A 16,766-nucleotide genomic window follows, 5' to 3' on the forward strand; every position below is an offset into this window, starting at 1 on the left:
ACACGAGAACACAGACAACACAGAGCAGGAGAACAGAGAGGCGGCCACGATCCTAAAGTGAGGAGGCAGAGGAAGCCTGCTCCTGTGCACCCATCTCTCCTCTCTGCGCCCAACAGGCCTTCCATCTCACCCTGGCCACACCCCCACCTTCCCTCCTGCAGAGAAGGGCGCCCTCCTATTTCTGACTGTGGTCAGGTTTCCCTGTCCTTCTCAGAGGCGCCAGCTATGGCCTTGGGATGCTCAGACGGGACGCTCTGCCAAGGAGAAATGATGAATTCTAAAGTTCCATCAATAGGTGGATTTTACTTTGGTGGACCCCAAAGCAAGACCTTCTGTTCATTTTCCTCAGCGCTGGGACAGGACAGGGAGGCCACGTGCTGAATTGCCCTGCTCACAGAAGCATATGGAGTGAGCAGGCACGCATGTGACAGGCACCCAGCTGACGCAGCTCAGCAAGTGACACTGCACCACTGCAAACAGAAAAGTGAGTGCTCCGATCTGGATCCCCTTACAATTATTTAAGGGGGAGGCTGTGAGGGGGCTGGAGAGTTATTCTCAGCCCCACATGATGGCTCAGGAACACCTGTGATGCTGGTTCCAGAGGACCTAACACCCTCTTCTGGCTTCCACAGGTACTGCACACATGTGGTGCACAGACATACATGTACGCAAAACACCCACACAGACAAAACAAACATCTTAAACAACACCAACCCAATACACACCGCGATGACAAGGTAGCCAGACTGACAATAGCCAAGAACATAAGGGCAAAGGACAGTAGTGTGTCAAAGTCAACAGTAGTTGTGTGGCGCAGGGCTCTAAGCATGGGCAAAGAGCTGGGGAGGAAAGCACAGGCTTTGGTTTACGACATTTTGGTAAGTGTTAGGAACAAGAAATGGGCCAGGGGAGGCTTCGCTCTGTGAGCAAGCACAACGACCAGAGTTCAGATCCCTAACAACCACAAAGCTGGGCGGGGTGGGGTGTGCCTGTGACCCCAGCACCGGGATGGGACAAACAGGAAAACCTCTGGCGCTCAGCATGAAGCCAGTCTGTCTAGTCAGTGAGCTGTGGTTCCGTGGGAGACCCTGTCCCCCACCCCAAAAATAAGGTGGAGAGGGACTGAGGAAGATGTTGACCTCTGTCCTCTTTACACACCACACACATCTGTGCACACACATACACATGCGCACAAGCAGACACACATGCACATACACACACATACATACTATGTGAGCACTTGCTTATCATTACATATTAATAAGGAAAAAGCCTTTTGCACGTGGATGATGACAAGAATATTAGTGCTTTAAAAATGCTTTTGAATTCTAGGCTGTTTCCAAGAATCCTGATTTTATTTGCTTTATGTGAGTGACCATTTCGGCTGCATGCTTCGTGCCTCTTCCTGACCTCACTGACTTACAGACAAATGAAGAGGAACAGGGGCTCACAGGGGTGGGCTCACAGAATGGGCACCAGCAGGAACCCATAGAATGGGCACCATCAGGAGCTCAAGGAACAGACACTGGGCTGCAGTCAGAGGTGAGGCTGACACGAGCAATGAGGGACACAGGTTAGCACCAAGCCAGCTTTTTGTTCCATAATCCCCATTCCTTATTTTGAGATACAGCCCCATGTAGCCCAGGCTAGCCTTCAACTTGCAACCCTCCCTTTGCCTGCCGAGTGCTGGAATAGCAGGCATGTGCCCCCCGCGCCCATTTTGTTGAACAGATGGAATTAGGCTATTAATAGAGCCAGGGTGGAAAGTTTACTGTCTGCTTCTGTTGTGTGATGTGGTGAGGTTAGCGGGATAAGGGGAGAGATGGCAGTGGGTGCTGAGCACCCTGAAACTCCTGTGTGTCTGGGGCCTCAGCACGTGATCTCACTTGGAAATGGGATTGTTCCACACGCAAATAAGACGTAAACTAAGAGCGGGTCATACTGCGTGGGCTCTACATGCGGCCACCTGTGTCCTTACAAGACAAAAGGTCTGGGCTCACCTACACACAACCCTGTGTGCGGACGGAGGCAAAGAGGTGAGTGGCGGCGGGCCAGCGACGCCGGAAGAGAGGGACCACCCTCCCCGCAGCCCAAGTCACCCAGAGCCCCGCCCCGAGGGTACTGCGGAGGGCGGGGCAGCTGTGCTTACAGTGCCCGGGTGCCCGGGGAAGGGCGACGTCTCCTTCACGTTGATGCGCTGGACGTTCTCAATGAGCAGCCCGAACAGCGGCAGGTACAGGGTGGCTATCCTGGCCTGATGGCTCTGCAGAGAGACGCAGGGTCAGCGCCCCGGCGGGTGGCGGGGGTGGGCCGGCTCCTTCCCTGGGCCACTCCCGGCACACCCCTGGGGGGCGCTCACCCTGGACGCGTATCTGTCATCGAAGGAGTGCTTTATGAGCAGGTTCTTGAGCGTGCTGACGGCGATGACGCGCACCTCCCGGAGCTCCTGCAGCGCCGTGCCCACCTCTCTCAGCAGCAGCCCCACCAGGAAGTGGTTTCTGCAGAAGTCGTCCGTTAAGGAGTAGTCCAGCTGCAGATCTGAGAAAGCAGGCGACCTCAGGAAGGCCTGGCGCTGCCCGTGCCCAGGGCCACCGCTGTCCGTCTCCACACGACCCCCTGTGTGTGAGGCCACGGGCAACCAACCGTGCCTCCCTCGGGCCGTTCTGCAGGGCTGCCCTGCTCCTTGGCACACCCCATGCTCCCAGGAGCACAGAGCAGAGCCCAGCAGTTGCCCGGAACACTGAGGAAGAGGCCCTTCCGGCCAAGTTTCAGAGAATACAACAATCACAGTAAAAATGTTGTAGGATAAAAGAAGTAATTGTACTAACAGAACTATAGATCGATTTAATAAAACCACACCATTAAAGAAAATTAATACATATGATTCGTTAAAGGTCAGTTATTTCCTGAGTTCAGCTATCCACTCCCTGGCTATCAATGCCTGTTCTAGCCCCAGAAAAGGTCAATACACTTTGAATGATACCTCAATGTGTAACCTATTTATTCTGCTCTCATTGAACAAGTAAGTTATTTCTGCGGACTTTTCTAAAATGTCCCTCTGTGAGTAAAACCGAAGTGCACACAGCGTGAAAGCAGCAGCGCCTCCGTGAGCTCCTCTGCGGAAGAGGGGACAGAGGCGACCTCAGTGCAAGAGGGCAAGGAGGGTGGTCACCCCAGACCACAGAAGCCCAGGAAGGCCGACAGTAGGCTGACAGGCACCACCTGGGAACATCCCGAGGGCCTGACTATCAACGCCTTTGTGACAGGTCCTTGTGAGTCCACGGCCAGAGCCCCCCCAGAACACGTCGGAAAAAAGGACAGTGTCTGCTCCTCCAAAGCCATCATGCCGAGGCTTAGTGGACGGTTTCTGCAGACTGAGCGTGCGGCGGGCACCCGAGGGCTCTCAGGGAGAGAGCGATTCATAGGCTCACTGCAGAGTCCAGCCGTGACCCAGCAAAGAGGCAAAGAATCTCTTCAGCAAGGCCAGCTCTATGAGCACATGTCTCCCACGGGCCCACGGGCCCACGGGCCCACAGGCCCACGGGCCGTGGCATGCAGACACGGAAAGCTCCCGGGACAGCCATGTTGAGCTCCGGCTGCCTCCACGGGCAGGGGCTGTGCGAGTGAGGGGTGTGATCTGGGACACACATGGCTTTGTCTGTTCTGCTTCCTACAACAGAACGGATCTCCAGGATGTGATAGCGATGCCTTAGCTTCATGGACAGCAAATGCCCCCATTCCCCAGACACTGACCACTGAGCGCATGTGCAGCTGCCTACATAAACGACAGCACAAAGCAGCGGGGTGGTCGCTTGTGTCGCTTGCTATTAACGGAAGAGAGGGCCAGGCAAGCCTCCACCCACACCTACCTACAGGAGTGTCACTGAACTCCTCGGCTGCTGAAAGAAAAGCTAATTTACAAAAGGGGAAAGCAAAACAAAAACAAATGCAGTAAATAAGACACTTCTGCTATTTAAGTAAAAGATTTTTAAAATGAAAAACAGTCACAATGCTTATTTCTGATGGGCCCAGAAAGCTTCAGGCCCAATTCACGGCTGTACGGCCGTCTCTAACCTTGCTCAAAAGCCAGGCTCCACATAAGATTTCATCAACAATATTTAAAATATAAATCACACACACACACACACACACACACACACACACACACACACACATCTTTTACTTATGAATAAAATCAAATTATGGGTTCGAATCAATACTTTTCTTATTTAACATGATATGGTGCTCGTCATGGAAAGCTGAATCCACGCCGTGACACATTACCTTGGTATCTCTGAATCCTGCCCTTTCCAAATGGCATCGGCAAGTTCAAAGGAATGTAGTGCTCATGGTTGCACACCACTCGGAGAAACTCGAACTTGTATTCAAAGAGGGTCTGCAGGGAGAAACGCGCGCTTAGGTATGAGCCCCTCAATGCAGGCTGGACACGATCCTCACGCACCCGTTAGAAGCAAGGCAGAGAAGTGTTTAGTGCTAGCCCTGGTCATGGAGCTAGCATGTGTTTCTTTACAGATGTGATGGCTGCAGGGATTTGCGTGAAAACCGAGAACACTCTTCATGAGTAATGCCTGCAGCAGACTTACAGCATTTGATATTTATGCTCCTCTACGTCTAAAAGGATTTTAAGCAGGTTATAATACTTGAACTCAATACAATTTAAATAAAATTGTAAGCGGAAGGATGGAAAGAAAGATAGTCCACTAGGAAGGTCATGAGGTCGTGGCTGATCTGTGGCCAACAGCACAGCCTTTGGGTTGGAAGAGAACAAAGCATCAGGCGTGCCCATTTCTTGTCAGGGCTATTGATTCCTAATTTCTCACACTTGCTCACGCCAGTGAGAGCCAGTATGCCAAGAGCAGAACAGAGTGTGCGAGGATTGGAAAGGAAATCTGCAAGAGCTGAGAGAAGAGCACGTTTAGGTGGGAATGGTGCCAGCAGCCGGGCTACCTTGGGGTCCCCAGGAGCGAAGCAGCTGATGTAGTTGTTGATCTGCTTGAAGACGAAGCCCCTGTCCATGAAGGTGAAGCATCTCTGGGGAAACAAGCCAAGCGCCATTAGTTCAGCTCACTCTGTGAACCCTGGGTCGAGGCTGCAGTCGCTCAGCCACGTCATCCTTTGAGGTGAACGTGTGAACTACTTCAAGGGCACACAGCAGGTGACCCTGGCCCCACGCACCCCGAGGTCCCACCTTGAACACAGCGACCCCCCATACACACCCCGGTCCTACCTTGAACACAGTGACCCCCCACCCCGAGGTCCTACCTTGAACACAGCGACCCCCCATACACGCCCCAGGTCCTACCTTGAACACAGCGACCCCCCACCCCGAGGTACCACCTTGAATACAGCGACCCCCCATACACGCCCCGGGCCCCACCTTGATGAACACGGCCAGGCTGTGGTTGGCGTTCTTGGCTGCCTCCGGGTTGTCTCGGAACTTCTGTGTGATGTGTGGGGTTAGCATGTTGACCACGGTCTCCACGGCGTGATGGTAGGAGGCCGGGAACCTCTGGTTCCGCAGTAGCTGAGTGGATTCAGAGTAAGCACCTTTTACGGTGTAATGCTTAGGTGTGCGGCTACCTCAGCTCCAACTCCGCAGAAACAGACAGATAGAAAGCCAGAGTTCTAACTTGTATGCAATTGAGTATCCTGAGCTATACTCCCCCTAATGTAGGCTGGTACGTTTCAACACATTATCTTATCCATACTCTTGGAAATGGAAATCTCTATGAAAAACTTTAACCCAGTTAAAAAAATCACATCACAGCAGTGTCCGAATTTCTACTACAGTTGTGCTCACACGTGTCCACTCTCCAGACCCGCTCTGATGTGACGAGGTGTGCATAGTTCTGATCCGAGAGCTGGGGCAGGAAGGAGCCGCAGCCTGCGCTCCCTTGGCATCCTCCAGGGCACCAGGCCAAGCATTTCCCAGCCAATTTCCATATCCTTTATTTAATGCCTAAAGAGCAAGCTCACTGTGTGCGCACAGGTACGTGTGCGGAAGTCACTGAGCGACTCTCAGTTTCCCTCTGCTCCCACCACGTGGGGCCCAGGGGCTGAACCTCAGGCTTGGTGGTAAAAGCCTTTGCACACTGGGCTGCCCTGCTGGTCCTCCTCAGGGCAGCACTGGCTCGGCCGAAGCCCCAAGTACCCGAACTACACACACCCCGACGATGCCCACAGCCTTCTGTGTGCACACCACCGCACAAACCACTTTCTTTGCACCAACCTAAACCAGAGAAAGTACCAAGGAATCAGCTGCACTTCTGCCACACTTACACGTGTCAGGCAGCTGCTCCTGGTCCTTTCCATTCAGGCCGTGCATGTTCCTCACGACTTAGTCTCCGTGTTACAGGGAGGTAAATGCATGCTTAGGCACACAACTTAAAACGACTCACACCCAGATCAACCAGGCCTCAAAAGTCTTCTGCCAGGAGAGAGCACACTGCTCCTTCCTGATTCCACACACGGCTATTTACAGAGGGGAGGCGTTCTTCCACGAGGACGGAGCACCTCAGTTTACAGACAAGAAAGCTGACGCTGAGCAGCTCATAGAGTCCTAATCACCCTCCCAGTGCCCTCCTTCCGCTCTGGGGAGCAACCCTCTGACGCGCAGGGGCAGCGGCCACCAGCTAGACTCCGACTGATGGTCTGTCAGAGGTGACAGCTCTGGCACAGGGCTGGAAAAGCGACAGGCCCCGATCATGAAAGAAACAGGCTGCCTTCACGGTCTCTTTTCCTGTGTCTGGATTCGCTGTGAGGACACGCCGGCTCCTCCACTGTGGAGCAGAGTAACGTAACAGCCCGGGCTGGGTACCCAGAGGGGAGGAGGGGCCCTGCAGGGGACACGCTGTCCTCTCTAAACTGCCTTCCAGCCCATGATTTTCCAAACCAGAAAGTCAGGTCTGTCACAGCTGAACCGCTGCTCTGGGCCTGCTGTAGGACCGCCAGGGCACCGCCCTGCAGGCTGGACTTGGAGACCGAAGCCAGGATCCGCATTTTTCTGACATGAAACTGTGCGGAACTTTATGTACTAAATGCCAGAACCTATAAAAAAACTGAAGTACTTGCTTTTTAGTTACTGCAAGTTTTAAACCAGCAGCAAGAACATTTTCCTAAATACATACAGACCCAAGAGCCCAATGAGGTAGGATGGAGTCACAAGAATACGAGTGTAACCAACTCTCAGCAACAGCAGAGCTTGCCTGGAAAAGTTAAAAGGTTTTTGTTCACCGTGCACAACAATCACTCTGTCCTGGGATGGCAGGGCTAAGAGAAGGTCAGCTCCAGACCCCCACAAACACCAGCCGGCCCTCAGGCACGGGTGCCCACCACCTACGAGGGGATCCTGGACACGAGGGATCCCAGGCAATGCTGAGAGCCTTCAGAGCGGGGCCGACACAACAGCCACAGGAGCAGGAAAAACGGATCAACAGTCTACTGCTTACTGAGAGGACCAGACTCCCGACCAATCAACGATGCCACTCAAAGCGGGGTCATCGCACATACATGCTCCTGATGGCAGGACTCGCTACGAAGCATCCCTGCCAGAAAGTCTATTAAAACAAGTGTGGAAATCTGAACTGCAAGTGTATGGTTAATGAGGAGAAAAGAGCCACATTATAAAACACTGCAGGTCGCAGCTGGCCAATCCTAGAATTCAGGAAATCCTGCCAGACAATACCACAGGGCTTTTTAAAGCACACACACTACACTGAAAACAAGCAAACAGACAGCAGTTTGAGAATAAAAACAAAACAAAAACAGAAAACAAATGTGAGAAGCACGTCCACTAAATGCAGTTCACGAACTGCTTTCACTCGGACTTGTGCCAGCTGTAAAATGACGTTCTGGGGACACCTGGGGGCAAGCCGAGTGTGGCGGAGGTGTCAGACGGTAAGGCAGCTCCCTTCCCCACTAGAGAGGACACAGTGAGTGCAGGGAGGAGCAGAGCAAGATGGCAGAACTATGAAAGTGCTCAGCTGAGCTATGGTGACTGAAGGTGCCCGCCCCCTCTTCTCTGCGTTTCTAGAAGGAGCTGATGCGTGATGGACGATTTCCATGTCAACTGGCCAGCAAGGCTGTTGACAATGGGCCACACACTGTTAACAGCATGCCTGACAGTCCAGGGGCCCTGGGGGCTGGGGCCAGCCTCCTGGGAGACAAACAGCTGCAGTAAGGAATTCTACTCTGACAATAAAGCAAACAGGCCTTTTTAATGCACTCAGACACACATTTGGAGGCAATGAAGTTAATGAAGACCTTGGTAATTAGATGCTTTTATGGAGTTCACTATAAACTGAACTGAAAGGAAAAAGTAAACTCTAGGATAGCGGGCTGGGGTGCAGAGTGGGACCAGAGCAGCCGAGGAGTCATGGCCTCTCAGGTGAGCTGCAGCCTGGCGTAAGTTCTCACGTCTCTCTTCTGCAGTGTGCCACTGGCCCCGGTACTGCCACTTGCTGCCCTGTGGATGCCACCGCTAAGGAAGGGTCTCCTTGTCCAGTACCTGCAATTGCAGGGCCCTCCAGCCCATCTACCATGCCCTTTGTCCATGCCCTGCTGAGTGTGGAACTCTGTGCCACCCTGAATGGCCTCCACCTAAAGCCCCGGACCCAGCCTTGCTGCCTCAGCCCTGTGGGCACTGCTGCTAAAACCAGGGCTTTACAGTGCCAGAGCTCCTAGAACTGGAATTACAGTTGTGAGCCACCATGTGGGTGCTGCACCCCGGCCCCCAGCACAAGCTACAAGCACTCTTGACCACTGGAACCTCCCCTCCAGCCCCAGACTTCACTTTCTGGGTCTCTTTCTGCTTTGTAGCCCAAGTAAGACTTGAACTCACAACCCCCCAGGGCTGGGTGACAGGCAGGCATGCACCACACTGATTAAATTCAGGCTGTCTAGGTGCAAAGCCTGGCAAGTTCTGACATGTGACCGGGACTGCACACCCCCACGAACAAGTAGCCAGCCCACCGCTCTCAGACCCACTCCTGCACGCCCAGACCCGGCTACGGCCGTCCTGCTCTATCCTTGCAATTCTTCTTGTCCTACAATGTTGTAGATATAATGGACTCATCGTGCAGCCTTTTGGGTCTGAGTTCTCCTTCCACACTCCTGAGAGCTGCCCAGTTCTGCGACGGTGTTTCCTCCTCGCTGTCATTCAGTGGTATTCCATGAGGCCGAGCTACCAGCAACTTCCCCACCTCCTGCCCGACAGGCTTTGGGCTGTTTCCAGGTGCTGGCCATGGTAGTAAGCTGGTGTGCACATTCCCGCACAGTTCTGTGTGGACACACGCCTCCCTCCCCTTTCAGCAAACCCTGGGCAGGCAATGGCTGGGTTTTCTCACGTCTTTTTCACAGTGCTGGGTGAGGCCTGCCACCTCTGAGAGCCCCCTCTCCGCCCTCCCTCAGCCCAGGTGAAGCATCTCCGCCTCACACCTCCCTGCCCCTGATCTCACCATCCCACACCTAACAACCACCCAAACACCTGAGGGGGCAGCATGTGACACGCTCAGCCTGTCACACGGGTGTGCGGATTGGAGCAGGCCAGACAATCTTACCCTTCAGCCTGTGTTTACTGCGCTTTTGAAGTCAAAATGCTTGCTTTGCTCGAAGGCTAAGCAACAGCGCTTAGGACACATGCCCTCCCTCTGTGGGTTTGCTCCTTTCTTGAGGACAGTCACCATGGGATGCCGGCACTTGGCTTGCCTCATCGTGGGAGGAAGGGAGTGGAAAGCAAGGGTGACGATATTACAGTTACCAAAGTGACAGAAAGAAGCTCCCAAAAACGTGGCCACAAATGCAGAGCCAGGGGAGGCCAGCAGGCCCACTGCCACATGCTTCCCGCCATCACCGGACTCACACCTTTGCGGGGGGAGCCACTGCTGTGAGCAGAGCACACACTTTCACCTCAGAGACATGAACCCCACCGACGCTCTGACCTACAGCTCCCAGCATCCAAACCCTGAGAAAACAAGTGTCAAGTGTCTAATCCAGTGGTAATGGTGGCAAACAGAAAATCAAAACAGGACCTAACCCTGCTGAATCTACGACACATTTAACTAAAGAGCAACATGGTCAGATGGCATGTGTGTAAGAGTCACACAGGCTGCTCCACTCCTCCTTGGCAGGCTGATGGCCTGATTCAGAGGGGGCACTTCCCTGTGCGGGGCAGATGCCACCCTCCCTGCATCTGGCTCTCCCTATGGACTGAAAATCAGAATCTTTAAGTTGGACTGAGAAAGGAAAAACAAACCACAAACAAGGAGACCGACTGGACAGGACCAGCCTGCTCACTGGGAAGGAATGGCTTCAGGCTCTGCAGCACCAGCCCTCTCCTCCGCAAGCCCCTCGGCCCCTGCCCTGGCTGCTGCTGTGACGGCCCCTCCCAGGGCTTCTCTTCCTCACCAGGGGAACCACATGAAGGACACGTGTCTCCCACACCCTCCCGCTTGCCACCAACCTCACACTTCAGCAACACGGCCACAATTCACCGTCACATACACCGCCCCCAACTCCTGCCTCGGAGGCAGCTCTTCCAGTCATCAGAGGGGCAGAGAGGGACACGGTCAGTGTGCGCCCTACATAGGACCTCATAAAAACTGCCCCATCCTGACAGGAACCGCCAGTCCACAGACCGACTGTCTGGGCATGATCCTCAGGAGAACAGTGACAGAATTTAACAGTAGGAAGTAGGGGACAGCGCCCCAGAAACACACACCCAGGAACCACAGAAAGGGGCACTGAGGAGAGGGGATTCTGAGCCTGTACACACATCTGCCCCTCAGGGAAGGATGGCACATATCAGGCCTGTTGTTTGGGTCTAGAAGACGTGTGGCTGGTGAGAGTCAACCATCTGTGAACAGAAATATCTACCATGGTTAAGACACTTAACCAACCAGATGGTGGCATTTTATGGCAGTGCAAGTTCAGAAAAGCTGGAGGGTTTCTAAGCTGGTCAGAGAAGGCACTTTCTTTGGCTTTAACAACATAGTGAGTAGTCAGGAACACAGCCCCGGAGCTGGACATGCTGCTCCTCATTAAGGCAAACATTACAGCCTCAGTTCCCCTCTGTAAAAATGCAGGCCCTCAGGAGGACTGCTGTGAAGCTGAACTATGCTATTAACCATGTAACATGAAAAACAAGCCTGACCCCAGTGCAAAGGAAACACAAACAGGCATGAACTATCAACCCAGTGAAAGACACTTATTTCCCCAGGACAAACAAGCCCCAGCGCAGAGACCTACCTTCACTTTGTTATTTTCTATCAGATGCTGAGCCATGGACTTTATCAGCACATCAAAGAAAAACCAGGAGTACTAAAAGAAAACAAAAGCTTCTTTAGGTTAGCCGGGTCTGCTCTCCCAGCCTGGCATTAGCCACGGGAAGCGGTGTGGCCTGCTACCATTCTCCTCAGCTCCAAGAGGCTGAGCGGCACAGTCTGTTTCCTGTCCTCAGCGGGCAGCTGCACCCGGGGGGGGGGGGGGGGCTGCCCAGCAGGAGGCATTGCTGCCTGCTCCCTCCCTCCCCTGCCAACTTCTTGCTCAGAGACATGGCCCATGTCCTCTGTCAGTATCCTCCCCTGACTGTAGAGTGAGGAGACCCTGAATGTGCTGATTCACTCTTTATGGCTCTCATCTGAGGCACAACAAGCAAACTCGGCCCTGGAGAACTAACTCTCACCGTCAAACCCGAGCAGTTTCAGTGGCAATTGTCATAAATGCACACATGCAGGCTCAGGGGTTAGGCTGTGCAGCTTGAGTTTTCTTTTCTTTCACACACACAAACCTATTTCCTTTGAGAGAGGGTCTCACTTGGTTCACAGTGGTCATCGTGAAGGAAAAATGGTCTTGAACTCCAGATTTCCTGGCTATCTCCCAAATTTTGGAATCATGGCTATAAGCCACCATACCTAGTTTTCACTAATTGTTTTTCTAAAATAGTTAATTAGTAAAAATATTTTTTCACATGGAGCTTATGTTGCCCAGGCTGGTCTTAAAACTGTGTGCTCAAGGGAGGGATGTGTTCTGAAGCAGCAGCGTTGCCACGGCTCGGGCATTGACCCCGGTCTCCAGGTGGTACACTGTCTGGGGAGTTGTGGACTCGTCAGCACGTGTGGCCTTGCTGCAGGAAGTACGTCACTGGTGTGAGCTTTGAGGGTGTACAGCCGTGCCCACTCTCAGTGCTCTCTGCCCCCCGCTCTGTGTCCGCCTGAAGGCGTGGTCACTCAGATCTCCGTCCTGGCTGCCTGCTGCTGTGCCTATCCCAGCAGAACACATCCCTGAAACCGTGAGCTGAAATAAACTTTCTTCGTTAAGTTGATTCTGTCAAGGTGTTAATCACAGCAACAGAAGAGTGAAAGAAGAAGCAGGAGGTGTGGCCCTTCCTACCTCAGGGTCCCGGGCATATGCCACTGTGGTTAGCTCTCCATTTACTTCCCAGCAGCATGAAAGCTATGTGCATTAGTGGGGCCGCACGTAATGCTCTGACATGTTTAACTCAGGTTAAACCCACCTTACACATTCTCATCTCCTCATGGTGACGCTCCTAGCAAGTAAAGGCGAGGCCCAGTACATCACTGTTCTCTGTTCTCACCCTGCTGTGCGCCAGCATGGAGAAGTGTCTCACTCTTGAGCAACAATTGGCAACCGTCCATCAACCTTCCCAGCCCCGAATGCCCAGTCATGGTTTTGTTGTTCTGGCAGGTGGGACCCGGAACCTCACACATGCCACACAAGCACTGTGCTAGAGATCCATCCCCAGGCCCGGGACATCAGCGCTAATGCCGAGGAGCAGGCTGGCTCCAGACGTTACCTTAAGAAGCTTGTTGCTTGTCAGGAAGTCGGCAGAAGGCTTGAGAATGGTGGTCATGGATTTGGTCAGCTCCTCGTGCACCGTCTTATATTCGGATGCAACATATGGCTCAGCCTTATAGGCAAACTTTGAAAAAAAGAGAGGCAACCTTTACCGTGCTGGCTCTTCCATGTGAGGGGCAGAAAGCTTTCGAGGCTTCCGAGGACGGAGATCGGGAACTGAGGCGCACATTCAAGGGTGGGAGAAGGGATGAAAGCAAAGGTGGGAAAGGTGACTGTCATGTGACAGAAGAGGGCGTCCAGCATGTTGCCAGGGAACCCATCCAAGACACGACACCCACATGAGTCAGCTCAGAGCCCACCTGGCGCACAACTCCATCTGTGAAGGGACCCTCTAGGAATGTGTCACAGACACGGTAACAGACCCTAGAGAATCTACATTTTAGTTTTCCAAGAACCACAAAGCCACAATTCACTTGTAAGAGGATGTGTAACTTTTGAGAATAGTGTTTGTCAGAGTGCTGATTTAATGCCACATATCAAGAGCCTCCTGCTGTTTGTCCTGTGACATCACACCGCCTTGCCATTTGACTGTGGCCACAGTTAACACACAGTCTCCAAAGCAGCAGGGATGCTGGGAATTTTAGGTGGTTTAAGAAGGAATGTGAAGATTGCTAACATGTAAGAGGTCTACCCAAGATCAATGAAAGCAATTCTTGTTCACTTCCCTGACAGCTAAGTCACATTCGTTTTTTAAAGAGGAAAATTAGGTAAGTGAAGGAGGCTACCTTTTTTCCAGTGCCCCCTGTTCATGAACAAGCCTTGGTATGTGAGAGACTGCATAGGTATTAAATTCCAAATGCACCCCTACAGAAGGAGGCTTGTAGAGAGGTCCTTGGAAGGAAACTTGGAGAGCCACAGCTGAGAATGATCGTAGCAGCTTGACTTAGTTACATGTTGTTTTACATACCTTAACATATGACCTCAAGTGGCTCTCCAATCCTTCCTCATGGCACTGGGCAACCACATGAATTATGACCCTACACGCCACAGGAATGAACAAAGCAATGAGTAGTGACATGGAAATGAGAACATTTCATTATCTTCAGAGCAGCAGAACAATGATGGTGCTACTGGCACTTAGCAAACATGCAGACAAGGAATTAGATGTGGTGCCTATGGGTGAGATGAAAAGACATCTCTCCAGTATAATGTTGAGCACATACTAGCATCCCAGATAGGCTCCAAGAGTGGATGGACTAAAGGGAAGAAGAGTATGTATGCAACCATCCTCCATCCACCGACCCATCTATCCATCTGTCCATCCATCATCATCCGTCCAACCATTCACCCATCCATCAACCCATCCATCATCTATCCATCCACTCATCCATCCATCCATCTACCCATCCATCATTATCCATCCAACCATTCACCCATCCATCCACCCTTGTATCCATCCATCCATCCATCATCCACCTACCCATCGATCCATCCACCCACTCATTCATCCACTCACCCATCCACCCATCCATCCGCCAACTCACCCATCCACCCATCCATCCATCCATCTACCCACCCACCCATCCACCCACTCATTCATCCACTCACCCATCCACCCATCCATCCGCCCACTCACCCATCCACCCATCCATCTACCCACCCATCCATCCACCCACCCACCCATCCACACACTCATCCATCCATCCATCCATCCATCCATCCATCCATCCATTATCCATCTACCCATCCCCTGCCTTACCGAGTCACATTGACTGCAACCTCCTCCTGGGTGGCTCTGGTAAGGACTCGGAACAGCTGGTTTAAAATGGTTGGCAGGAAGGCAATCATCACATGGCCTTCCATTGCATGCAGACTCTACAGATAAGGAATGGTGAAACATGTGTTATGTTTTTCAACAAAACCTATTTTGTTTCAGTTATTCATTTTGAAATGGAGTCTTGCTATGTGACCCAGGCTGAACAGGACTTCCTGGCTGCCACTGACCCTCACACCTCAGCCTCCCAAAAGCCTGGATCAACAGGTACATGTCACTATGTCCACTATGTTATTTAAGACAGCAGCCATCATTTTAAATCTGGATAGAACTCCCTCTGCCATAAGTGGAAAGCAGAGGCCACACAGAAGGGCCCTCAAGTTTAGGATCCCTGTGTCCACAGTGCAGGGGAGTAAAGATGGTTGGCCAGGTGTCCTAAGCCAGGGAGTATACATTGGAGCAATGTAACTACAAAAGCCTTTTCTAGCAGAGAGGGAGGCAGAAGAGGGGTCAGGAGAGGCGGTAACCAAGAAGAGCGGTCAGAGAGGTCGAGTGTGTGTGTGTGTGTGTTTACTTTTTAAATATGTAGATTGCTTTCTCTTGGATAGATCAAATATAAGTCTCCACCCAGTTTTCCACATCTTCTGTTATCCACTCTATTAATCGACTGTTTGCAAAGCAGTCTTCTGTGATCACACTCTGTCCATGAGCCCCTGCCCTCTCACTGCTCCCAGCGGCTGCAGGCCCACAGCTAACTCCTGCACACAGCTGGGCCAGGATAGGCACACCACCTCTGTGTGCCCGAGATGCTGTTCCCAGTTATTATCTCCTCCAAGGACTGAGAAGTTCTGCCTGCTCAGGACCGTTGTGACTTGAATGTGTCCTTCACAAAGCCTGTGACAGGATCCTCAAGAGGTGGGTCTGAGAGGCCATCAGCTGCAGGGCTCAGCCTTCAGTGGAGCACAGGGCCCTGGAGCAGGCTCCTCATAAATAAGGAGCTTGCTGCTCCTCCTCTGTTGCTCCTCTATGGCCTAGCTCTTGCCTCTCACGTCACTCACAACTGTGCAGATATCCACTTCAGTTCTTTAGCAATCACCCAGCTTCCAGTATTCTGTCATAGCAGCACCAACAGGCGAAGCTACCACAGCATCGTCTGTGCTCAGCTATCTAACGTCACATGACACCACCATGAGAGCATCAGGTAGGAACTCCTGCTCAGAAGCTTACGGGGGACAGTAACAACATTCACCACCAAAAGCAAACCCAACTTACTTCGGAAGACATTTAAAGGGGCGGCTGGAAGCCAGCACGTACCTTAAGGTATTTCACTAGTTCACTCCCTGAGGCTTGGGCTCCAGATTCCGTTTTCTGGCAGTACTGGAAAAAATTGTGTAAATGCTGATCCTGGGAGGGGAAAAAAAGTCTGTTAGTATGTGCATCCAGAAACAGGGGAATCTGCCTCAGGCAATAAACATGAAGGGCTTGTAAATACCTATCCGTGTGTGTGTGTGTGTGTGTGTGTGTGTGTGTGTGTCTGAGGAGGGGTGCACACGTCAGTGCACGAGAGGCTGGAAGAGGAATTGGGAGTCCTGCTTTGAGGTGGGGCCTCTCCTCCTTGAACCAGCAGGAGCTCGGAGTCTTCTTCTTTGGGTGGGTGCCAGCAAGCCCTAGTGCCTTCATGTTTTGGGAACCCCTAGGAACCCGCGAGCTGGCACATGTGAGAAGCCAAGGCCCTCACATGCGTGCTGGGATCTGACCCTGTCTGGCCAACAGAGAAAAACCTTGAAAAATGTCGCGAACTTACACATTGCTTGTCATGTGTGTCAGCCTACACGAGCCCCGTCTACGTGCTTTACAAAGGCCTATCGTGTAAAAATAGACACCAGGACTGTTTTACACAGACAAGTCACTGAGCAATCTCTGGACGGAGGTGGCCAGCACATACCTGAGTGTACACTGTGGAGACCAGATGAGTGGAAACCTTCAACAGCGGCTTGCCTCCTTCCACCCACTTAATTTCTGGACCATAATGCTGAAAAAAAAAAAAAAAGACCCCACTGGATTAGCTCTGTCAGCTTGCACACAAGCCTCAGTGAGGGCACTGGAGGATACAGGACAGCAGGAACGCAGCTGTGCCTGCATTTCTACCTGCCCAGGT

General features: G+C 52.3%; 1 protein-coding gene across 23 annotated transcripts in view; it reads right to left on the reverse strand.

Annotated features, from left to right (window-relative positions):
* The window catches only part of Dock9 (dedicator of cytokinesis 9), a 205,545-nt gene that overhangs the window by 61,355 nt on the left and 127,424 nt on the right, over positions 1–16,766 (reverse strand). For 15 of the 23 annotated variants that reach the window (XM_021644599.2, XM_060391642.1, XM_060391640.1 and 12 more), the window contains exons 22-32: positions 16,554–16,640; positions 15,923–16,012; positions 14,594–14,709; positions 13,802–13,871; positions 12,833–12,958; positions 11,266–11,337; positions 5,399–5,545; positions 4,969–5,052; positions 4,285–4,396; positions 2,360–2,538; positions 2,150–2,263 (exon numbers count right to left, since the gene is read on the reverse strand). In XM_021644599.2, coding sequence (XP_021500274.2) covers positions 2,150–2,263; positions 2,360–2,538; positions 4,285–4,396; positions 4,969–5,052; positions 5,399–5,545; positions 11,266–11,337; positions 12,833–12,958; positions 13,802–13,871; positions 14,594–14,709; positions 15,923–16,012; positions 16,554–16,640 — 1,197 coding nt within the window. Of the gene's footprint in view, positions 1–2,149; positions 2,264–2,359; positions 2,539–3,869; positions 3,912–4,284; positions 4,397–4,968; positions 5,053–5,398; positions 5,546–11,265; positions 11,338–12,832; positions 12,959–13,801; positions 13,872–14,593; positions 14,710–15,922; positions 16,013–16,553; positions 16,641–16,766 lie in introns of all 23 variants that reach the window. The other 8 variants (XM_060391628.1, XM_060391633.1, XM_060391626.1 and 5 more) reach the window with 1 other exon arrangement.

Source organism: Meriones unguiculatus, chromosome 9 (genome assembly GCF_030254825.1).
Source record: "Meriones unguiculatus strain TT.TT164.6M chromosome 9, Bangor_MerUng_6.1, whole genome shotgun sequence".
In the NCBI taxonomy this organism is placed as follows: Eukaryota; Metazoa; Chordata; class Mammalia; order Rodentia; family Muridae; genus Meriones; species Meriones unguiculatus.